The sequence below is a fragment of the Oncorhynchus nerka genome, linkage group LG1 (genome assembly GCF_034236695.1).
Source record: "Oncorhynchus nerka isolate Pitt River linkage group LG1, Oner_Uvic_2.0, whole genome shotgun sequence".
NCBI lineage: Eukaryota > Metazoa > Chordata > Actinopteri > Salmoniformes > Salmonidae > Oncorhynchus > Oncorhynchus nerka.
The window spans coordinates 41,695,775-41,721,119 of NC_088396.1; the positions used below are offsets into that span (position 1 = coordinate 41,695,775).

At 42.9% G+C, this 25,345-nt stretch overlaps 1 protein-coding gene across 6 annotated transcripts; it reads right to left on the minus strand.

Moving 5' to 3' along the window:
- Nucleotides 1-2,168: 2,168 nt before the first annotated feature.
- Nucleotides 2,169-25,345, minus strand: LOC115120502 (cyclic AMP-responsive element-binding protein 1-like). Of its 6 annotated transcripts, none has more exons than XM_029649448.2 (8): nucleotides 25,235-25,345; nucleotides 10,998-11,092; nucleotides 7,512-7,658; nucleotides 7,207-7,307; nucleotides 6,969-7,117; nucleotides 6,573-6,755; nucleotides 6,195-6,351; nucleotides 2,169-5,964 (listed from the first exon to the last, which is right to left on the minus strand). In XM_029649448.2, exons 2-8 carry the CDS (start codon nucleotides 11,082-11,084, stop codon nucleotides 5,820-5,822), a joined length of 969 nt encoding a protein of 322 aa, XP_029505308.1. In that variant the 5' UTR covers nucleotides 11,085-11,092; nucleotides 25,235-25,345; the 3' UTR covers nucleotides 2,169-5,819. The 6 variants fall into 6 exon arrangements, with proteins under 6 accessions (XP_029505308.1, XP_029505307.1, XP_029505305.1 ...); XM_029649447.2 differs by having other exon boundaries at nucleotides 7,512-7,679; XM_029649445.2 differs by having other exon boundaries at nucleotides 7,512-7,682.

The window sequence follows — 25,345 nt, forward strand, 5'->3', positions numbered from 1 at the left end:
TCTGTTGTATGATGTTAAATGCTCTTTGGGCATTTTCAAAAGCTAAAGATAAACTACTACCACTTGAATAAAGAATAGTATAATCTGCATAAAAATGAACATCCACTGTTTCAATAAGATCCCCAATGTTGTTGATATACAAAATGAACAACAGTGGGCACAAAATAGAACCTTGCGGAACACCTGAGCACACATCTATGGACTCAGATTTACAACTATGGACTCAGATTTACAAAATCAAATAAATTTAAAAGTGCAAATGTATCACTACAAAATGCTGTGGTAGCCATGCTGGTTAAGTGTGCCTTGAATTGTAAATACATCACAGACAGTGTCACCAGCAAAGCACCATCACACCTCCTCCTCCTTGCTTCACGGTAGGAACCACACATGCGGCATTAATCCGTTCACCTACTCTGCATCCCACAAAGACACAGCGGTTGGAACCAAAAATCTCAAATTTGGACTCATTAGACTGCAGGACAGATTTCCACCTGTCTAATGTCCATTGCTCGTGTTTCTTGGCCCAAGCAAGTCTCCTCTTCTTATTGGTGTCCTTTAGTAGTGGTTTCTTTGCAGCAATTCAACCATGATGGCCTGATTCATGCAGTGTCCTCTGAACAGTTGATGTAGAGATGTGTCTGTTACTTGAACTCTGTGAAGCGTTTATTTGGGCTGCAATTTCTGAAGCCGGTAACTCTAATGAACTTATCCTCTGCAGCAGAGGTAACTCTGGGTCTTCGTTTCCTGTGGCTGTCCTCATGAGAGCCAGTTTCATCATAACGTTTGATGTTTTTTGCAACTGCACTTGAAGAAACTTTCAAAGTTCTTGATATTTTCCTAATTGACTGACCTTCATGTCTTAAAGTAATGATGGACTGTCGTTTCTCTTTGCTTATTTGAGCTGTTCTTGCCATAATATGAACTTGTTATTTTACCAAATAGGGCTGTCTTCTGTATATCTTCTGTATAGCACCCCTACCTTGTCACAGCAGAACTGATTGGCTCAAATGCATTAAGAAGGAAAGGAATTCCACAAATGAACTTTTAACAAGGCACACCTGTTAGTTGAAATGCATTCCAGTTGACCACCTCATGAAGCTGGTTGAGAGAATGCCAAGAGTGTGCAAAGCTGTCCTCAAGGGAAACGGTGTCTACCTTGAAGAATCTTAAATATAAAATATATTTTGATTTTTTGGTTACTATATGATTGCATATGTGTTATTTCATAGTGTTGATGTCTTCACTATTATTCTACAATGTAGAAAATAGTAAAAATAAAGAAAAACCCTTGAATGTGTCCAAACTTTTGACTGGTACTGTATATACAAAACACAGGAAAATCTAGTTTTTGACTGCACTGCCCCTTTAAACAAAGAGTGCCAGAAAATGTTTTCCTTCTAGAAAGCACAGATCAAAAACACTGTAGAACTGGGTTGAAACAATTTTGGTTTAAAAATGGGAACATAGCCTTCTGCTGCAATGGTTTTCAAATACCACTGTACAAGAGGGCAATACATTATGTAGCTATCATAAGAAACTCACGCAGAGGGAAAAGCAGGCCTGTATGAGTTGGATTGAAGCTCCTAATTGTATCCTGTCGTGTTGGTTGATGTCACTGGTGTGTAATATCATCTGGGATCATCAACCATATTGATCCTCTATACCACTGTCAACAGTCCTAAGAGCTTCCTCAGCAAGTCTGTATCTAGTCTCTGGTGCATGTGATTAATGACTACAGCCCCTATGGCAAGTGCTCCACAACATCATGGCATTGTTCTGTCTGTCTGTCCAAAGAGCTCTCTCAGCGCCCTTTTAAACTTAGTGTTTCAATCAATGTTATCACTTCAACTGGCTGTTGGTGGATTGGATATCGATAGGACCTCAGAGGCCTCACTTGTACCATTGATTATGAGCTATAGTTTGGCATGAATTATAAGATAGCTTCATTTTAAACAACAAAAAAAAGAGCAGAACTCTTGTCAAAAATGTTCTCTTCAACCCAATCTTGATAAAGGTACTTTATGTTCTTAGTATGAAAAGGTATTGGCACACATCCAGGACAGCAGGAAGGTTTCTCATTGGGTGAAAACAGAAGTGCTCCTATAAGGCCCTGTAGCTTATATGTTTTAAGGTTTGATCACTTTATAAAATGATGACAAATAAGACACTTTGAATGCAATTTATTGTTTCCAAAAGAGCGGTACAATAAGTGTTACATAGCACTTTCAAATCGGTCTTGAGTGTGGCGTGTTTAGCAAGGTAATGCTGTTCACAGTATATACAACTGACTGATACACCACTGGAACACAATAAAACCTCCCCTAACAGGATTACATTACATACAATAAACAGTATTTAAAGATTACAACTTGTAAAATTAGCAATATACAAACAGGGCATAAAAGTTCAGAAATAGGTTATTGTTCAAAGTTTGGCTGTGACAGGCTGTTCATGCAGGAAGTAAAGTCAGGTTTCTATGAACCTCAAAATGCTCCAGAAATCAAACCACTGTAAACTATAGATATTCTTCCATTAATTCAGCTACTTAAACTGAATTTAATACAAATTGACCGATTGGCATCTTCACTGGTATTTTGTCAAGATGACAATTCATGTTCTTTTCAAGCAAATCTCACATGCTGTGTTGTTAGAGGCATTGACCTGGGCCCGGTTTCCCAAAATACACTAGGTTTCATTTAGCTGTAAGTGGCTAAGAAATCAATTTGATGCTGCCTGCCACACCGCTCATCTGTACGGAGGGCTGAGAGCCTCGAGCGAATGTTGTAACAGGTTTACTACAATGTATTTTATCACAGAGGCCTGCGAAATTGATACTTTTTCAAAAGATGCTTTTGGTAAACTGGGTCCTGCTCTTGTCAGATCTGCTCTTCTGTCATAAAATAATTGTTTTTTCCAAAGTCGGCAAAGCTGAGGCTCAAGGTGTGCTTGTGTCAAATTGCATTCCCTCAGCATGAATGCATAATCTACCCTGACAAAGCTCTGCTAAGAGATTGCACCTCTGCAATTTATCACGTCAAATCGTCTGTGTGAAACACTGTAGGGCCAGGAAAGAGGGATTATCCATACAAATCAACGGATGGCTTTGCCATTTGCTCAAAACAGAAGAACACAATTACAGTGGTGCCATTGTACAATCACACTTCTTTCTGTGACCATTTCACCCCAACCCACTTCCCTATTAACAACATTCAGATAACGTGATGAATACAGTACATTTGAAACAGTCCTTTAATGTATAAAAAAAGAGCAACATTGGATTGACTTAATCTCAACATACAAACACAGTAAAAATACAAAGCATTAACAAACTTCATCAGTCATATATAGGCTACACTTTATCCCCACCCCAACAGCAAACTGAAAACTCAGGAAGCTTTCTATAGATGACTGTGAGATAAATCTGGGTATTCACATTGAAGATAGTTTTTGAAATTCCAATGTGTTGATTTGTTTTTCATGGTTCACCCAGATTGAAAATATCTAGATTCCCGATGCGTCCTCCTGAATACAAAAAGACTAACAAACTAGGATTTTGGTACTGATTATTTCCACAGATCAAGTTTTGTGTTGAGATATTACAGGTTTGGAATTGGCTGAACCATAGTGTTCTGGTGTCTAAAATTAATTCTTATTCATAAAGCACAATGAATAAAAACTAAAACAAATGCATTTCCTGTACTGTGACGTTACACATGACATAATACCTAACAAATGCATTTCCTGTACTGTGACGTTACACATGACATAATACCTAACAAATGCATTTCCTGTACTGTGACGTTACACATGACATAATACCTAACAAAAAGGAAAACAGCTTCGGTGTATCATGGTGTTACTGCCTTTTCTACAAGGAAAAATATAACAAGTTTAAAAAAAAGATACATTTCACAGGCCTCTGTGATAAAATACATTTGTAGTAAACCTGTTACAACGTTCACTCGAGGATTTTACAACCACTTGGGGCTCTCAGTCCTCTGTACAGATGAGTGGTGTGGCAGGAAACATCAAATTGATTTCTGAGCCATTTACAGCCAAATGAAACCTAGAGCAATAATTGAAGTGATATATCTTGTGGGTCCATAATAACTTCAAACAGGCTGTCCACTTGTCTGTCTAGAAAAGGCACTCTGTGCGGGTTCGGACTCTACCGGATGCATCTGATTTTCAGGGGGAATGGAAAGAGAGCCTGTGACGACACTTCCGTTTTCAGACGTTAACAAGCCGACACTCCATCTTAACTCCTCCTCCACATTTACAGGATTGGTTCAACAGTGCAGAAGAGAACCTCTCGTGACAGTTTCTTTTTCTTGTCAGGACCAGAAAGAGAGAAACGCCTGCTACGTTAGGTTAACAAAACCTAAAGATGAGCAGAGGAGTTTAAAAAAGGCCTTTTATCAGCTGGCATTGTGATAAGCCTGGTAAGCTAAAGGAATATAGATGTACTGTATGTTGTTTACATTTTATGTACTGCAGTGTATGATACAAATACGTAAATCTATATTGGTTTCATATTATGCATAAGATTTTTTTCTCCCAAATCAATAGAAATATCATAGCAAAATCTACACATGCTGTAGGCTCCATGTACAGTAATAATATCAAAAGAAAAATAACTAATATGTAATACAATATGGTACTACTTTATCCAATCGTAAACAGAACACAAAGTATGTGACGTTGGAAGATGGATCCCAAGTCCTATGTAACCCTAGTAACGTATTGTTATGTCATATGTAATCATATGTATGCATGTACAGTCATTCACTCACTGTAAATATGTGTATGTATCTATGCCGGAGATAACAAAATGATCTATTCCAGCAAGATTTACTTGGGTGAATTTCAGTCTGTGGAGTGTATTGACAATTCCTATCTGCAGATATTCATGTGTTTCCTTTAGTAGTTATATGGGATCCAAATTCCACCGCCACCCAGCAACAACCTACATCTTTAGAGTGTAACAAAAGTTTATAAAATCTCAGATATCAACAAGTAACAAAGGGAAAAAAACACCCAAGACAGTTGAAATGGAAGATGACTCTGAGTTGATGGGTTATCTTGATCATGGAGGTTTAACTCAAAACAACATGATCTGATCTCATCTGATCTACTGTGCAAAGCAATCTCATATACATGTCCTAACGGACTCCAATACCATGGTACTAGAGGCTGTCTTGACTTCCTTGTTTTGACCTCCTCTTGAGCCTTTTGGACAGTCAGACACTAACCCTATTGTTTGATTGGCTAACCATTGTTAGTGATTACATAAGAGGCTTCGGGTTAATAAAAAAATGACTAACATTGTGGGAAGTCTGTGACTTGACTTCCCAGTAAACAAACCCCAACCAAGAAGCTTGAATAGTGTAAGAGTTAGTGTTTTGTTTCATCACGTTATCTCTGGATCCACAACTGACACATGAATCCTCATCTTTCGTGTTCCACGATGTGATAATATTGAGACAAGTTGGGAGAGAAGATAAAAGAAAAGGTGGATAACAAGTGAGCGGGAGAAGAAGGAGTGGAAGCAAGAGGATGTGAGAGAGAAGACATGGTGAAAATAGATTGGATGGATGGGAGATTGGGGGACGTATTGGCTGGGGTGGTTGTGTTTACCTACAAAACTACAATTCCCACAAAGCACTGTCCGTCACTGATCTCCCGTCCATCAATCCATTTTCATTCTGTCTTCTCTCTCACATCCTCTTGCTTCTGATGTCAGGGATCATGCCTGGGGGCAAACGCTTGGCAGAGTCTGTACAGGTCGGTGAGCAGTCTGATGGGGTAGTTTGGGGCTATTCAGATTTATGGCAGTACAGGTCTTTAAGTGCTTTCAGTTCCTCTATCAGGGTTTTGTTCTGGTTTTCCAGCACAGCCACGCGGTTCTCCAGACACTTGACATACTCCTTCTTCTTCCTGCGACACTCGCGGGCCGCCTCTCTGTGTGGCACAACAAGGACCAAGACACAGTCAGGGAAACCTCCGGCTATTGGCTCAGTTAGTATGGGATGGTACACAGCATCTCTCTAGGATCTTGGTTACACTTTACTTAATGCAGACAGGTGTAGCGCTTTACTTGTAGCATGTATGAGCCCTTATAATGTTTGGCTAGATGGAGTTCCCAGTGGACCATAACCAAAGAGAACCTCACTCTGACTGTATGTCCTTACCTGTTCTTCATGAGTCTGACCTCTCTCTTGCGGGTAACTTCTACCTCTGGGCCCCCCTGGCCAGACAGGGCAGGGGAGGAAGCCATGACCACCCCAGAGGTGATGGTGCTGTTGGGGACCGTGCGGATCTGGTAGGCCTGCACATCTCCAGATGCAGCTGGGGAACAATGGCATGATCCAGGAGGTGAAATATGGAACCATCTGTTAGAAATCTACTACATTGCAGTTGCAATGGATTACTGATATACAGATGACCTGGCACCCAGGATAACTACTCATTATCTCTTTTTAGATGAGCTCAAACTGATTCCATTCAAACACACCGTTGTCTGTTTGTGAGTTCAAAGAGGTAAGGCCAGTGTCTGCACTACCACTCACCTTGCACTACCACCTGGTTGCTGGGCACCAGGATCTGCTGGCCGTCCGAGGTCTGGGCGTACTGCAGGATGGTGGTGCCCTGCTGGGCGGCCGCAGCGTTAGACATGGTCAGGGTCTGCAGTCCCTGGACCGCGTCTGTTCCGTTATTGGCCAACTGGATTGCACCACCTTGGGTGATGGCGACTGAGAGAGGAGAGGGAGGGGTAGGGAGAGATAGAAAGAAAGGAAGGGGGCGAGAGAGAATGCGAGAGAAAATGAGAGATATGAGAGAGAGTTTGTGAATAAGGTTGCAACATAAACAACTAAAGATCTTGCTTAAACTACCCTCTTACTGTAAATAAACTCTTTGTCAGTGACATTATTGAGTAAAAGAACGAAGGGTCAAAGGTGACGTACTGTACTGGCCACTGCTGGTCTGGTAGATAGGGCATGATGTGGGCATGGTAACCGTGGTGATGGCAGACGCTAGGTCCTCCTCTGACTTCTCTTCCTCAATCCTGGGAACCCCCGGGGTGTCACCCGATGACAAGTCATTCAGGATCTTTCTGTTAGGGTCAGAGGGTCAAGACGTTAGATAAAACGCACACTAACAGTCGTCACAGTGCAGCATTATCACACAAACATCAAAGTGTACCTGTATGAGGGGCGTCGTGAGAGGATCTCTCTGCGTTTCTGAGAGTCAGTCACACTGTCCACTGACTCCTGGGAGTCTTCACTCTCTGCTATGTTGGAGATCTGAAACAGTTCAATCAGGTGTGTTAGTGCTGTGCAATAATACTAGCTCCATCACAGTATGTTCTTCTTGTGTCCTGTTGTGGTGGTCAGAGTTGTACCCAGGGTGCAAAGTTGGTGTATCTAAGCTAAAGTTGTAGGTATTTTTTTTAATCTTAATGAGACAAACCTCTACAAATAAAAGGTTAGATGAGAATGTCTACTCACCTGAACAGTCTGGACCTGTGGTGACTGTATGACCGAGGGCTGAGCAGCCTGGATGACCCCGTGAACCTGGACCGTCTGACCGTTGGGCAGCTGCACCAGGGTGACCGTAGGACCACTGGACGTGGCGTGGCCCGCTGCCATGGAAACCTGCAAAGCATAAACATAATCCTGCTGTCCAGGGGGGACACACCTATGACTAGAACCCCCGAGTCTCTCCTAGTATGGAAAAACTTGGGGTTTTCTGGGCCATACTACGTACTTTTATAAAATACATTATTTTGTGTCTGTATGGGTACAGTTGAATTCGGACGATTAAATACACCTTAGCCAAATACATTTAAACACAGTTTTTCACAATTCCTGACATTTAATCCGAGTAAACATTCCCTGTCTTAGGTCAGTTAGGATCACCACTTTATTTTAAGAATGTGAAATGTCAGAATAAAAGTAGAGAGAATGATTTATTTCAGCTTTTATTTCTATCATCACATTCCCAGTGGGCCAGACGTTTACATACACTTAATTAGTATTTGGTAGCATTGCCTTTAAATTGTTTAACTTGTGTCAAACGTTTAGGGCAGCCTTCCACAAGCTTCCTACAATAAGTTGAGTGAATTTTGGCCCATTCCTCCTGACAGAGCTGGAGTAACTGAGTCAGGTTTGTAGGCCTCCTTGCTCGCACACGTTTTTTCAGTTCTGCCCACAAATGTTCTATAGGATTGAGGTCAGGGCTTTGTGATGGCCACTCCAACACCTTGACTTTGTTGTCCTTAAGCCATATTGCCACAACTTTAGAAGTATGCTTGGGCTCATTGTCCATTTGGAAGACCCATTTGCGACCAAGCTTTAACTTCCTGACTGATGTCTTGAGATATTGCTTCAATATATCCACATAATTTTCCGTCCTCATGATGCCATCCATTTTGTGAAGTGCACCAGTCCCTCCTGCAGCAAAGCACCCCCACAACATGATGCTGCCAACACCGTGTTTCATGGTTGGGATGGTGTTCTTCGGCTTGCAAGCCTCCCCCTTTTTCCTCCAAACATAACGATGTTCATTATGGCCAAACAGTTCTATTTTTGTTTCATCAGACCAGAGGACATTTCTCCAAGAAGTACGATCTTTGTCCACATGTGCAGTTGAAAACCGTAGTCTGGCTTTTTTTAATGGCGGTTTTGCAGCAGTGGCTTCTTCCTTGCTGAGCGGCCTTTCAGGTTATATCAATATAGGACTCGTTTCAATGTGGATATAGATACGTTTGTACCTGTTTCCTCCAGCATCTTCACAAGGTCCTTTGCTGTTGTTCTGGGATTGATTTGCACTTTTCCCACCAAAGTACGTTCATCTCTAGGAGACAGAACGCGTCTCCTTCCTGAGCGGTATGACGGGTGCGTGGTCCCATGGTGTTTATACTTGCGTATTATTGTTTGTACAGATGAACGTGGTACCTTCAGGCGTTTGGAAATTGCTCCCAAGGATGAACCAGACTTGTGGAGGTCTACAATTTTCTTTCTGAGGTCTTGGCTGATTTCTTTAGATTTTCCCATGATGTCAAGCAAAGAGGTACTGTGTTTGAAGGTAGGCCTTGAAATACAGCCACACCTCCAATTGACTCAAATTATGTCAATTAGCCTATCAGAAGCTTCTAAAGCCAAGACATCATTTCCTAGAATTTTCCAAGCTGTTTAAAGTCACAGTGAACTTAGTGCATGTAAACTTCTGACCCACTGGAATTGTGATACAGTGAAGTGTAATAATTTGTCTGTAAACAATTGTTGGAAAAATGACTTGTGTCATGCACAAAGTAGATGTCCTAACTGACCTGCCAAAACTATAGTTTGTTAACAAAAAATGTGTGGAGTGGTTGAAAAACAAGTTTGAATTACTCCAACCTAAGTGTATGTAAACTTCCGACATCAACTGTACGAATTTCTTGTGTGTATGAGAATGGAACGGTAGTGTGAGTGATGTAAGTATGTACAGTATATTCTGTGACATCCTACTGTGTCTCGGCTTGGTCACCTGGCCATTTTACTGTCTCCTGCTTGCATTCCAGCCATTACAATGAGCCATCCCCCTATAGCTCCTCCCACCAGCCTCCTCTGGTAGGTGACCCGATTTCTAGTACTACAGGGTCATGCTGATTACCGTCTCTCTGTCAGTCATAGATCTCTGCCGTGTGTGTGGAGTGTCAGCACATACCCTATCAGTCAGTGAGTATGTAGTAGTGTGTAGCAGCAGTATGTGGTAGATGTAGCAGTGTGTGGTAGAGAGACAGGGAGGCAGTGTAGACTAACCTGTGAGTGGTAGTAGTGATGAGGTGCTGTACCAGTATGTGGCAGGGTACTAACCTGTGAGTGGTAGTAGTGATGAGGTGCTGTACCAGTATGTGGCAGGGTACTAACCTGTGAGTGGTAGTAGTGATGAGGTGCTGTACCAGTATGTGGCAGGGTACTAACCTGTGAGTGGTAGTAGTGATGAGGTGCTGTACCAGTATGTGGCAGGGTACTAACCTGTGAGTGGTAGTAGTGATGAGGTGCTGTAGCAGTATGTGGCAGGGTACTAACCTGTGAGTGGTAGTAGTGATGAGGTGCTGTACCAGTATGTGGCAGGGTACTAACCTGTGAGTGGTAGTAGTGATGAGGTGCTGTACCAGTATGTGGCAGGGTACTAACCTGTGAGTGGTAGTAGTGATGAGGTGCTGTAGCAGTATGTGGCAGGGTACTAACCTGTGAGTGGTAGTAGTGATGAGGTGCTGTACCAGTATGTGGCAGGGTACTAACCTGTGAGTGGTAGTAGTGATGAGGTGCTGTACCAGTATGTGGCAGGGTACTAACCTGTGAGTGGTAGTAGTGATGAGGTGCTGTACCGGTATGTGGCAGGGTACTAACCTGTGAGTGGTAGTAGTGATGAGGTGCTGTAGCAGTATGTGGTAGGGTACTAACCTGTGAGTGGTAGTAGTGATGAGGTGCTGTACCAGTATGTGGCAGGGTACTAACCTGTGAGTGGTAGTAGTGATGAGGTGCTGTACCAGTATGTGGCAGGGTACTAACCTGTGAGTGGTAGTAGTGATGAGGTGCTGTACCAGTATGTGGCAGGGTACTAACCTGTGAGTGGTAGTAGTGATGAGGTGCTGTACCAGTATGTGGCAGGGTACTAACCTGTGAGTGGTAGTAGTGATGAGGTGCTGTACCAGTATGTGGCAGGGTACTAACCTGTGAGTGGTAGTAGTGATGAGGTGCTGTACCAGTATGTGGCAGGGTACTAACCTGTGAGTGGTAGTAGTGATGAGGTGCTGTAGCAGTATGTGGCAGGGTACTAACCTGTGAGTGGTAGTAGTGATGAGGTGCTGTACCAGTATGTGGCAGGGTACTAACCTGTGAGTGGTAGTAGTGATGAGGTGCTGTACCAGTATGTGGCAGGGTACTAACCTGTGAGTGGTAGTAGTGATGAGGTGCTGTACCAGTATGTGGCAGGGTACTAACCTGTGAGTGGGCGATCTGTTGGCTGTCTGTCTCTGACACGGCTGTGTCTCCTCCCTGCTGAACCTCTGCTGCCGACTCCATGGTCATCGACTTAGCTGTTGGGGAAAAGGGGAGCGGAGTACAAGAGGGTTACAGAAGACTTTCTGATGCATATCTTGTTATGATCAACAAGGAGAAAATCACAGTAATGCTAATGATCCTTTCAGCTGGTTTTTATTGACAAAATGGTAGTAGCCTTACTGCTTAGTAGTATTTTCTACAAGTAAATATTCTTCAACACAATTGATAGTTAACTGGTATTATCATGTAATATCACATTGTGATAAATGCATGTCATTAATCTTCCTGTAGAGTTCATTAGTCAGTGGAAAGCTTCTCTCTGTCTGGTAGCCAAGTGTTTGTTTGTACACATCCATATAAAACTACGACCACGGATGTCCTTCCAGTTTTTATGAATAAAGTAGCTAATAACTGAAATAAGACGTGTATAATGAGTCTGTTTATAACTGACAAAGTTGTATATGACGTGTGTCACTTAAATGTCAACATGATAGCTTGTACCTTCTGTGAAGTACAGCAGGGCGAAGCCACTTCTCACAGATGTGACTGAGAGGTCGAGTGAAGGTTAATACGGCACCGTCACAGACAGCACTCAAAGCTATTCCTGAGCTTTATCTTAGTCTTCCACACTGAGTATACTTAAGCAATAAGGCCTGGGGGTGTGGTATATGGCCAATATACCATGACTACGGGCTGTTCTTAATCAAGACGCAACGCAGAGGGCCTGGATACAACCCTTAGCCATGATATATTGGTCATATACCACAAACCCTGAAGTGCCTTATTGCTATTATAAACTGGTTACCAGAGCAGTACAAATAAATGTCTCATACCCAAGGTATATGATCTGATATATTCAATGAAGGTCAGCCAATCAGCATTCAGGGCTCGACCCACACAGTTTATAAAAAAACATTAAGATGCTTTTCCCATGACACAGACTGACCAGGGGAATCCAGGTGAAGGCTATGATCCCTTGTTGAGGTCACTTGTTAAATCCACTTCAAATCAGTGTAGATGAATGAGAGGAGACAGATGAAATAAAACAGTGTTACGTCTTGAGACAATAGAGACATGGGTTGTGCATGTGTGTGTCATTCAGAGGGTGAATGGGAAAGATAAAGGGTGGATTGTGCATGTGTGTGTCATTCAGAGGGTGAATGGGAAAGATAAAGGGTGGATTGTGCATGTGTGTGTCATTCAGAGGGTGAATGGGCAAGATAAAGGGTGGATTGTGCATGTGTGTGTCATTTAGAGGGTGAATGGGAAAGATAAAGGGTGGATTGTGCATGTGTGTGTCATTCAGAGGGTGAATGGGAAAGATAAAGGGTGGATTGTGCATGTGTGTGTCATTCAGAGGGTGAATGGGAAAGATAAAGGGTGGATTGTGCATGTGTGTGTCATTCAGAGGGTGAATGGGAAAGATAAAGGGTGGATTGTGCATGTGTGTGTCATTCAGAGGGTGAATGGGAAAGATAAAGGGTGGATTGTGCATGTGTGTGTCATTCAGAGGGTGAATGGGCAAGATACAGGATTTTGAAGTACCACGCTGCTGGGTTTTTCACGCTCAACTGTTGCCCATGTGTGTATCAAGAACTGTCCACCACCCAAATGACATCCAGGCAACTTGACACAACATGGGCCAGCATCCCTGTGGAATGCTTTCGACACAGGGATATATATGTATATATATATTAGGACGTTGTGCTTCATGTTTTGTACACTCAGTGTATATACTGTAAATATACAGTACGTGTAAGTGAGGGAGTTAGGGCAACCCTTTGACAATGTCATTTATTTTAGGAATGTCCTGAGACAACCACTGGAAAACTGACGCCATGATTACAAAGAAAAAACCTTCCATTCTGGCTGAGGAATACCTTAGAGACCAACACTGTAGTGGAGTGAGGAAGTGGACAATTTCTGGGTTATAAACACATGAGCGCATCACACTACAGGTCTTCGCAGATCCACCTATACCCGAGAGGGTTCGGATCAAGACTTCTAAATAATGTCACGGGCCTGGGTCTGATGTGATTGTCATGGGTCTCGGGTATGTGTCATTTCAAATTACTTGTTCGGAAGTACCAATATAGATCCAAACGTGACTGCTTCAGTAGAGAGAGAAAGAGAACAATGGTATAATTTATGCTACTGCTCTTTCCTTTTCATGAGAGTGGCGCGTGTAGCTTGTTGTTGTTATTGGCCAATCATAGGTCATCAAAGCAGCAATAGGCTACAGTCATAGAGCCTCGCACAATGTTAAAGGAGAAGGACAGCCTACGATGACCAAGAGCCAACATGTAGGCTGCTACTTAATATTCTGAATGGAGTTGTTGTTGTTTGTAACTGTAGGATGAGAAAGTGCATGCAGCCTCAGTTATCCTAAAACAAATAACTTTTCTACTGCTTCCCTCCCTCCTAGCTATCTAGCGAGGTTATCTAACTTTTCTACTGCTTCCCTCCCTCCTAGCTATCTAGCTAGTTTACCTAACTTTTCTACTGCTTTCCTCCCTCCTAGCTATCTAGCTAGGTTATCTAACTTTTCTACTGCTTTCCTCCCTACTAGCTATCTGGCTAGCGTATCTAACTTTTCTACTGCTTCCCTCCCTCCTAGCTATCTAGCTAGGTTATCTAACTTTTCTACTGCTTTCCTCCCTACTAGCTATCTGGCTAGCTTATCTAACTTTTCTACTGCTTTCCTCCCTCCTAGCTATCTAGCTAGCTTATCTAACTTTTCTACTGCTTTCCTCCCTACTAGCTATCTGGCTAGCTTATCTAACTTTTCTACTGCTTTCCTCCCTCCTAGCTATCTAGCTAGCTTATCTAACTTTTCCCAGTTTGATGCAGTCAGGAAAGATTGGATTGGAATGGGTCTGGATCTAACCAGGTCTATATGGAACGGGTCTAGTTGTCCTCGGGTCCATTCAGAACATGTCTATATATACAACAACAAAATATGCATATTGGGTCCGGGTGGGAAAGACACAGGTCCATTTCAAAACGGTTTCAACTTGTTGGACCTGTGAAGACCACTACATCTCTCACACACACACACACACGCTCCCTGGAGAAGTCATTCATTTCATTGTGTCCCTTTCCTCCCTGCAGCTAGTGTGTGTCTGGGCAGCTGACATTTCCCCCCAGTCCTCTGGGGCACCTTGTTCAGCAGAAGGCCTGTAGTTCCACCTAATGGCTACATCTGAAATGACACCCTATCCCCTATACAGTGCACTACTTTTGAGCAGGGCCCAATAAGGATCATAGGGCTCTGGTCAAACTTAGTGTGCCATTATTTATGCATCCCAATGTCTTCCTTTTCTGAACTTTTAGGCTTCAAAATGTTCACCAATAGGCAAGCTGCTGCTCGACTCCACGAGTCTGGCCGACTCAGATACTTGGCAGGCATGCGCACTGCGAGAAACCCAATAATCAACATGTCATGCATTGGCTTTGTCCCCTACAGGCCGTTTCTTCCCCTGCTTTCCAAAACCCTTTTCCCCTTCTCTACCACACTGTCTTATCAACATGCCATGTCTCCTGACTAGTCAGAGAAATGATTCACCACACACGACACGACCGATGTGTTGTGACTTGTTGTGCTGCCAGTCTGGTTTGCCATCCCAACACAGTTCTGTCAGAGAATTCCATGTTGGAAATCCACCTAATGCCAGTGAGCGTTGGCTGGCTGTTAGACATGGAAGTCTGGTTGTGGAGAGAGGGCCAGCAGCCACAAGCCCTCCTCTTCAGTGGTAAAGAAAGGTAATGGAAGAGGTGCCAGGTACCGACACAGGAAGAGAAACAGCCAAATTCACTCACTCTGCCTTGTAAATCAAGTAGGCCAGCTGAAAAGTAAAAAATGGCTATTTTGTAAAAATTGCTATACTGCTAAATGTATGAAAACAAAAATGTGCTTTTTGGTCTTAATTTAAAGTTAGGCATTAGGGTTAGTAGTGTGGTTAAAGTTAGGTTTAAAATCAGATTTGATGACTTTGTGGCTGTGCTAGCTAGTGACCACTGCTGAGCTGGCAGTGGATTCATGACGAAAAATGGTAACCTGCTAGAAGATATGTAGGCGCAAGTCGGAAAATTTTTTATCCCCATAATGCAACACAATTGAAAAGGGGACTTGACAAAAGTGATCCTCTCGAAAGGGCACATTCAGTAGTGATGGGAAGTACGGCTCTTTTTATTGACTTGGATCTTTTAGACTCTTTCAGTCAAAATGGGGTGGCAGCGTAGCCTAGTGGTTAGAGCGTTGGACTAGTAACCGGAAGGTTGCGAGTTCAAACCCCCGAGCTGACAAGGTACAAATCTGTCGTTCTGCCCCTGAACAGGCAGTTAACCCACTGTTCCCAGGCCGTCATTGAAAATAAGAATGTGTTCTTAACTGACTTGCCTGGTTAAATAAAGGTAAAATTATAAAAATAATAATAATATTTCGACTCATTTGGTTAGTTTGATTCAGTAATGCCCAGAACACGCTGGATCCCCTATTGGTGAACTAAAAACTCAAAAGAATCATGATTCCTCAAGCCTCTCGTTCACCATATTGGAGCTCTCATCTTTATGGGATCTGACATCTGTGAGTGAAACGTATAAAACTGAGTGAAACTGTGATTGATAAGCATACAAATAAGGTTATTTTTTTAGACATTTGAAACGAAGTCTAGGTGCGGCCGCCACCGGAATAGATTATGAACGGAATGCAATTTTTTGACTGCCCCAGGAGAGAGATTTGCCCAATAAGCTATCATTTGCGAACTGCAGCAGCCACCCAACGATTCATTCGAGTTTGAGTGTTGAGCAGAGGCAGGCTATGCATGTTTTGGTTCTACAAAGCTGTGTCCATTGACAACATTCAATAATCAATTGACTGCATTCACTCTTGCACCGTGTGATCATTTATCAGCTCTAAACATGCATTTCCCTCTCTATGCTGCCTGCAGCATTATCTATTTCTTTGCGCGCACATGACAGACAGTTGGTGGTCAGAGCAGATGCTGAGCCCAATGATTTAAATATACACACTAGATTACTAATTAGGGGTGCTGTGTTGAAGCCACAATGCCTCCATCTTGGCACTCCCCCACCATCGTGTTGAAGCCACCATGTCTCCATCTTGGACACCCCCCCCCCCCTTTGTGTTGAAGCCACAATGCCTCCATCTTGGCACTCCCCCACCATCGTGTTGAAGCCACCATGTCTCCATCTTGGACACCCCCCCCCCCCCTTTGTGTTGAAGCCACAATGCCTCCATCTTGGCACTCCCCCATCATCGTGTTGAAGCCACAATGCCTCCATCTTGGCACTCCCACACCATCGTGTTGAAGCCACCATGCCTCCATCTTGGAACTCCCACACCATTGTGTTGAAGTCACCATGTCTCCATCTTGGAACTTCCCCCCCCCTTGTGTTGAAGCCACAATGCCTCCATCTTGGCACTCCCCCATCATCGTGTTGAAGCCACTATGCCTCCATCTTGGCACTCCCACACCATCGTGTTGAAGCCACCATGTCTCCATCTTGGAACTCCCACACCATTGTGTTGAAGACACCATGCCTCCATCTTGGAACTCCCACATCATTGTGTTGAAGACACCATGTCTCCATCTTGGCACTCCCACACCATCGTGTTGAAGCCACAATGCCTCCATCTTGGAACTCCCACACCATTGTGTTGAAGGCACCATGTCTCCATCTTGGAACTCCCACACCAACGTGTTGAAGCCACCATGCCTCCATCTTGGAACTCCCACACCATTGTGTTGAAGCCACCATGTCTCCATCTTGGAACTCCCACACCATCGTGTTGAAGCCACCATGCCTCCATCTTGGAACTCCCACACCATTGTGTTGAAGCCACCATGTCTCCATCTTGGAACTCCCACACCATCGTGTTGAAGCCACCATGCCTCCATCTTGGAACTCCCACACCATCGTGTTGAAGCCACCATGCCTCCATCTTGGAACTCCCACACCATTGTGTTGAAGCCACCATGCCTCCAGCTTGGCTCTCCCACACCATTGTAAAAAATATTTGGGAAACTATAGAAATGTCTACATTCATTTTTGCCAGATGTATTCTATTATAGACACCTTAATGCATATTTCTAAAAGCATCTTAGATGACTAATGTTACTGTCTCCTCTACAACAACAACAAAAATACTTCAAGTGCATTTGGAAAGTATTCAGACCCCTTGACCTTTTTCCACACGTGGTTACATTACAGCCTCATTCTAAAATGGATTAAATAGTTTTCCTCCCCCGTCGTCAATCTACACACAACACCCCATAATGACAAAGCAAAAACTGTTTTTTTTCTCTTTCCCCTCGCAGAATTTATAACAAATCAAACGGAAATATTACATTTACATAAGTATTCAGACCCTTTACTCAGTACTTTGTTGAAGCACTTTTTGCAGCGATTACAGCCTTGAGTCTTCTTGAGTATGATTCTACACGCTTGGCACCAGTGGTGTAAAGTAATTATGTAAAAATACTTTAAAGTACTACTTATGTCGTTTTTTGGGGTATCTGTACTTTACTATTTATATTTTTGACAACTTTTACTTCACTACATTCCTAAAGAAAATAATGTACTTTTTACTCCATACATTTTCTCTGACACCCAAAAGTACTCGTTACATTTTGAATGCTTAGCAGGACAGAATAATTGTCTAATTCACACACTTATCAAGAGAACCTCCCTGGTCATCCCTACTGCCTCTGATCTGGAGGACTCACTAAGCACATGCTTTGTTTGTAAATGGTGTTGGTCTCCCAGTCCCCTGCCACTAAAAACCATCCCCACAGCATGATGCTGCCACCACCATGCTTCACAGTAGGGATGGTACCAGGTTTCCTCCAATCTTGGTTTCATCAGACCAGAGAATGTTGTTTCTCATGGTCTGAGAGTCTTTTGGCAAACTACAAGCGGCTGTCATATGCCTTTTACTGAGGAGTGGCCTCCGTCCGGACAATTCCTTCAACCTCATGGCTTGGTTTTTGCTCTGACATGCACTATGGCACCTTATATAGACAGGTGTTTGCCTTTCCAAATCATTTGAATTTACCACAGGTGGACTCCAATCAAGTTGTAGAAACAAGGATGATCAATGTAAACAGGATGCACCTGAGCTAAATTTTGAGTTTCATAGCAAACGTTCTGAATACTTATGTAAATAAGGTTTTTCTGTTTTTTTGCAAACATTTCTAAAAACCTGTTTTTGCTTTGTCATTATGGGGTATTGTGTGTAGATTGATGAAGAAAAACATATTTAATCCATTTTAGAGTAAGGCTGTAACGTAACAAAATGTAGAAAAGGGAAGGGGCCTGAATCATTACCGAATGCACCGTAACTTTGTCCTCATTTAACTGAAATAGTGTAGAATTCCATGTATTCCTATAGACGGGTTGGTTGTTTAGCAACAAAACTGAGGTGTGCGCAACTATGGGGCAAAACAGACTGTAGTCGGCTTAGATTGTTCACAACATGTAAACTATATTTTGCATCCAATGTTTATTGAAAACATAAATAAACTTGCACAATGGGCACCTGCTGTGATTGTTATAGCAAATTGTAGCCATATTAGCATTAACATGAAATCAGTGAAAACACCTCTAAACAAGACATGTTATCAAGAACAAGATGAAACTGGTCACTTACGATTCCCCACATGACAGTTCCTTGTAATTGTTGGTAGCTACCTGGCCATCCGGAATGACAACAACTCACAGACTTCTGCCCTATTGTAGCGCGCACATGCTTTTCCCAACATTGTCAGCTAATCCATCTAGGAGGAGTGCAAATATGGCTGACCTGTGAAGAGGTAGAGGTAAAGATTTTTATAACTAACCCAAGATAGACCAGAGCCTGTCGTTTCCAATGGGAGGAAATTAATCATATTGGGCAGAACAAGCAAGGAGGTGGGTGGGGCCAAACACAAGCTAGTGAGATCCAATTGGTTGTATCATTTATTTGTATATTTCCATTATAGCTGTGAAGTACGTGTTTTTTACTGCACAACTACCGTACATTGAGCTATTATACGGCACAAGTTTGGACTTCTGTTTTGAAGCCAGAGGATGAGTCTTAGTCTGCTAGTTTTACACAAATAATGGTACATTTTCAGTTAGAAAACTGACAATTGTTTATTTTGGATTAAAAGTATTGATGATGGGTGTACTGTTGCTTAATGCGTTGTACGGGTGTGCTTACTGCGACTGTCACCGTGAGATCGGCTACTAGGTAGACTTCCCATGCCTTGTTGGACAGCTTGTTAAGTTGGAGAGAAGGGCCCTGTCCCCCCCGGTGTTGTTGCCATTCATTTATTATTTAACTAGGCAAGTCAGTCAAGAACAAATTCTTATTTACAATGACGGCCTCCCGGGGAACAGTGGGGTTAACTGCCTTGTTCAGGGGCAGAAAGTAGGGCCGGGCGATATGGCCAAAAGATTATATCACGTATTTTTTTTATTTTTAAATTGGGCGGTATTTTTAGTTTCTGAATAATACAAGTTCTACATTTGCTTTATGAGTAGTGAGTGATCCTAGGGTGCTTTATGAGTAGTGAGTGATCCCAGGGTGCTTTATGAGTAGTGAGTGATCCTAGGGTGCTTTATGAGCAGTGAGTGATCCCAGGGTGCTTTATGAGTAGTGAGTGATCCCAGGGTGCTTTATGAGTAGTGAGTGATCCCAGGGTGCTTTCTGAGTAGTGAGTGATCCTATGGTGCTTTATGAGTAGTGAGTGATCCTATGGTGCTTTAGAGTAGTGAGTGATCCCAGGGTGCTTTATGATCCCAGGGTGCTTTATGGGTGATCCCAGGGTGCTTTATGAGTAGTGAGTGATCCTAGGGTGCTTTATGAGTAGTGAGTGATCCCAGGGTGCTTTATGAGTAGTGAGTGATCCCAGGGTGCCCAGGGTGCTTTATGAGTAGTGAGTGATCCTAGGGTGCTTTATGAGTAGTCAGTGATCCCAGGGTGCTTTATGAGTAGTGAGTGATCCCAGGGTGCTTTATGAGTAGTGAGTGATCCCAGGGTGCTTTCTGAGTAGTGAGTGATCCCAGGGTGCTTTATGAGTAGTGAGTGATCCTAGGGTGCTTTATGAGTAGTGAGTGATCCCAGGGTGCTTTATGAGTAGTGAGTGATCCTAGGGTGCTTTATGAGTAGTGAGTGATCCCAGGGTGCTTTATGAGTAGTGAGTGATCCCAGGGTGCTTTATGAGTAGTGAGTGATCCTAGGGTGCTTTATGAGTAGTCAGTGATCCCAGGGTGCTTTATGAGTAGTGAGTACATTTATTAGCTAGCTAGCTATTACCATTAGCAGCAAACAATTAGCGTCTCACAAGATTTAGGGCAACGTGCTAAGAAAAGACAAACTAGCTGTTTGCTGATGTAAGAAACAGATACTAATAGTGTCACTATAGAACACTAGTGGATTTATATTAAGAAGCAAAGAGAAAACAGCATTGCTGTCATCAACACTGTTGCATTGACCATGATGTGTTGTTCGAGAACGAGTCGGCTCTAAGAGCCGGCTCTTGAAGGTGAACGTTGAGAGCCGGCTCGCATATCAGAAGAGCCGAATCTATTTATTAAATTATTACAAAATGAAGATATGAATAATCAAAAGATTTAAATTCATAGAATTAACTAATTTAAAGAACGAAAAATAAATAAAATAATATAGGCTTAAATGCTCAAGCTCACACACATCCGTTCTGACTGTCTGCTCAGACTAACAGCCTCACCTGTTGTTCCTGTCAATCAGACACCCAGTGTCAACCAATGAACCAAAGATGGGCAAGGGAGAGTCGAGCCAACTCACTCACAGTCACACACTTAGCAGCCGAGGCGAGAAAGGACAGCTGTGAAAAAAACAGCTGGAAAATGAGTCGGAAGCACAGTAGCATTTGGATGCATTTTAAAAATGTAGACAATGTCAGAGCACAGTGTAGAATTTGCCAAAACATGGACCAGTTTATGCCAAAGCCTATGTCTGTAGCAAAACAAGGCCAAATTGATACTGCATTGGCTAAAATGATTGCCACCGATTTCCAGCCATTTTCGATCGTGGAGGACAGAGGGTTTAGAAATGATAGCAGTAGTCTAAATCCAATGTACACAATTCCAAGCAGGAAAACCCTTTCAAAATCACTTATTCCACAACTGTACGAGAGCACACAGGCTTCAGTGAGAGAAAGAGTCCAAAAAGCTACTGCAGTTTGCCTTATTACTGACTGCTGGACATCAAGGGTAATAGTGTCACAGGTCGGTTACATATCACTTCATTGAAGATTTTTCGATGTCTAGCTGTCTTCTGGAGTTCAGCTTCAGACACACCTCAGAGAACTTGGCAGAGGAACTGTTGAGAGTGGCCAGAGAATGGCAAGTAGATGGAAAAGTGGTCTGTTGTGTTAGCGACAATGCAGCGAACATAACCAAAGCTATGAACATTTTTAAATGGACCCATCATCCATGTCTTGCCCACACAATCAACCTGATTGTAAGAGATGTTCTGAAGGTGATGAAGCCCACTGTGGACAAAGTGAAAGCAGCTGTGGAATACTTACACAGGAGCACAGTAGGTCCTGAAAAACTAAAGTCTACACAACACAAGACTGCACTACAAGGTGGAATTCAACATTTTACAAGTTGAAGCAGTTTCTTGAGTCAAAGGATGCTATCATGTCTACCCTGGCCATTGCACCTGTTGATGTTCTGACCCAAGAGGAATGGGAGGTGATGGAGGAGGTGTGCAGAGTCCTGGAACCTTTTGAGCAGGTCACTGTGAAGATCAGTGAAGTGGTACAGTAAGCAGCTATTACTACATCATTATTTAATACAGTATTTTATATGTATATGAGCAGTAGATGAGAATGTAGTATCAGTAGACAAAACATGAACCTGAACTAATAAGTTACTGTTCTCTCTTTTCAGCAATGTGACAGCTTCAAAAATGATACTCCTGTGTACGGGTCTGCAGCGAATCACAGCCAGCCGCCAGAGAGAAGCAAATGCAACCACGTGTGACATAGAGTTGATGGACACCCTATGTTCATCAATGGACAGAAAGTTCCACACAATGGAATATAATCACGTGCCATCAGAAACCGCTGCACTTGACCCCAGGTTTAAGAAGTTAGCCTTCAGTGATGCCAGAGCGATTGATGAGGCTCTTCAAAGAATAACCTCAGCAGCAGGGAGGGACAGCCCCAGCAGTCAGCTGGCTCAGGCACCAGGGCAACAGGAAGAAGATGGAGCAGAAGCACCAGCAGTAGTGCCACAAACGTCTGCTGTTTGACAAGAGAGCAACTGGGGATGCAGCTTGAAGAAATCCCTCAGTAGATGCCATAATGGAGGTCCGATCCTATTTGGAGGAGCCAGATCCTCTGAGCTGGTGAAAGAACAAGGCCTCTGTCTACCCATGGATTACTAAAGTCATGACAGGGAGACTGCATAGTGGCCACATCCGTTCCCTCTGAGAGGGTCTTCTCGAAAACGGGACACATAACTACTGAGAGAAGAAACCGCATCAGCCCCTCGAAAGTGAATCTCTCATAAAAGAAAAATGTGGTCAGCATTGCTGTGTGCTGCTGGTTATAACATGGCAGTAAAGAAGAAAGAGAAGAAGGACCAGTTTAATGATTTCAGTGGGATGCTGCAGTTCTGCACATTATTTATTTTTTCTTTGATATGGTGCAATATTCTATTATCATGTTGTTCAGATTGTATTCGATTTGAATGGTTAGATTTATATGCACTTTTTTATATACATATAAATATATATACAAGTTATACTTTAAATGCAAATGTTTAATAGCATTCTTTTTCATATCAAACCAATGCATTTCTAACTAAATACATTGTGGTTAAGGTAGAGTATGATTTAATTTAAAAATGTCATTATAATTATTGTAACACCAATCTTAGTCAAACTATCGCAAACTGTTTTTACTTGAAAAAAATACAAAACATTTTTTTCTAAAGAGCCGTTTGGGAGCAAAAGAGCCGGCTCACTGAAAAGAGCCGGAATGCCCATCACTACCATGCAGACTGAACACTAGTCTCGTCTTCGGTTGAGGAACATCAAATGCGCTCCTTGAGTGACAGGGAGCGTGGCTAGGTCTGTGTTGAACGTGGCGCAGAGAGAAAGAGAGATGACTTAAGTTGCGAAGTAAACTATAAAAATGGACATTGCACATGGCGTCTCACATTTAACAAAGCAAACATTCAAATACCGGTATAGAAGGTAAAGTAAATAGCCAAATCGGTCCCTGCATAAATACTGGTATATATTAAAATACGATATACTGCCCCTTCCTATCAGAACGACACATTTTTACCTTGTCAGCTTGTGGATTTGATCCAGCAACACTCAAACCACTAGGCTACCTGCCGCCTCATGACCTTTCCATTGATAGTAGACTATGTATCAACGTGACATCTACACGGTTATCAGTATTAGTTATTTATTGTGTAGGCTGCTATCCTGCTTGAAGTAAAATCACGCGAGAGAAAAAAAATATGGCCAAGTTAGCAACCGGCAGCAACACAACCTTGATACCCAGCAGGCATGGCTCCCGAGTGGCGCAGCGGTCAAAGGCACGGCATCTCAGTGGTAGAGGCGCCACTACAGAACCTTGGTTCGAATCCAGGCTGTATCACAACCATAGGGTGGCGCACAATTGGCCCAGCGTCGTTCGGGTTAGGCTGTCATTGAAAATAAGAATTTGTTCCTTAACTACTTGCATAGTTATATATATATATATTTTTTGAAGGCTGCAGGAATCACTTCAAGTAAACTGGCACGTCGATACAGCACTGGTCGCCTGCCTATCGTCTCGTCGCGCAGCCCAATCAGCCATGCAAAACGGTCAGGAGTGGCAACAAATCTGCCCAATTAGATGATTTGTTTTTCATACACCCACTCCGGCCGCCATATTGGACTGCAGCTACCCCATGCTTGGCCTCAATGGCCAACACATAGCATCAGCAATCCTGGGTTTATATACATAATTGACTGAGCCGGAGGAGCGCGTAATTGTGCTGTTCAATTCAATGCGGCCAGCAGGTCAAACGAACGACTAAAACGAACGAGTCACTCTGAAAAACGAAGCATATCTCTCGAGTCAGGAAAAAGTCGTTCATGAAGAACGAACCGTCCACATCACTAGCAATCAGTAGATTAGAAAATAGGCTAAACTCAGTGACAAGGCAGAGAGCCACATGGAGAGTGGGTCCGACGCCTCTGTGTGACATACAATACATATAGGTTACCATTGGTTTTACCTTTAGTTCAAGATCATTTAGGTCAACTTTTGGGAGCAATATGAAACAATATAAGTAAATATCCAAAATGGGCCTGCAAAAAAACCCAGTGGCCTGTGTTTGAGGTTGACTAGACTACACTTGCTTAAGATTGTTTTGGCAAACAAAACGACTAGAAATAAATAGACTAGTATGACGGGCCATATTATTGTAGGGACATATTGTAGCGACCCAGGCATTTAGACACATAAACCACATCCAAATCTGGGCTCGTATCTAGGTTAATTTATTTTAGACAAGGCAAGCAACAACGCTCCTCCCCTTCAAAATAGTTGATTTAACTAGAGGACAAAACCAAAAATAATACAAAAATGTCATTTCATATTATGGAGCCGATACATAATCTTGCACTTTAAGAATTGAAGTTCAAGAATACCCTGATTTTTCGTAACAAACATTATATAGCAGTCGAGTTTGGTTTAACCCCCTACATGTTGTAGGCTACATGCAATCTAGACAGCTACCTTTTCATTGCTATTCTACAAGCTAGGCTGCTGGGCAAGACCAAATACGCGCAAATTAGCCTTCAATCTTTATAGGGACAGACTATGATTTCATGACAGGGCGAATTTGCTTGTAAAATCGCATCACATAATATGCAGTCCAAACAAGCAACGTCCCACTCGATCCTGCTGGCGGGCTAGCCTACTCCTCATTCCCTGTCTTTTTTCCAGGCTACTCGCCGCCGCAGCAGCCTCCCCTCCCTCCATGTCTGCATGACTGCCTGTAAAACAAGCCCGCCGCCATGATCTCTTTGTCCCTCCGGGCCGTACCCGGACAGGTTATATGTTATTTGGGACGCGCCTTGTCTCTCTTCCTCCCGGACACTAGTCTTCTCTTACCGATACAGACTCCCTCCGTCACTCCCGGGCCCTCGGAGCTCCACTTTTATTCAGGCCGACACGTAAGAGACCGCGTCAGGCTACACCTCCGTCGCGTCACCGAGAACAACA

Excerpts from the sequence above, each read along its gene's own strand:
- LOC115120502 (XM_065018973.1), bottom strand. The coding sequence starts at position 11,084 with ATGACCATGGAGTCGGCAGCAGAGGTTCAGCAGGGAGGAGACACAGCC.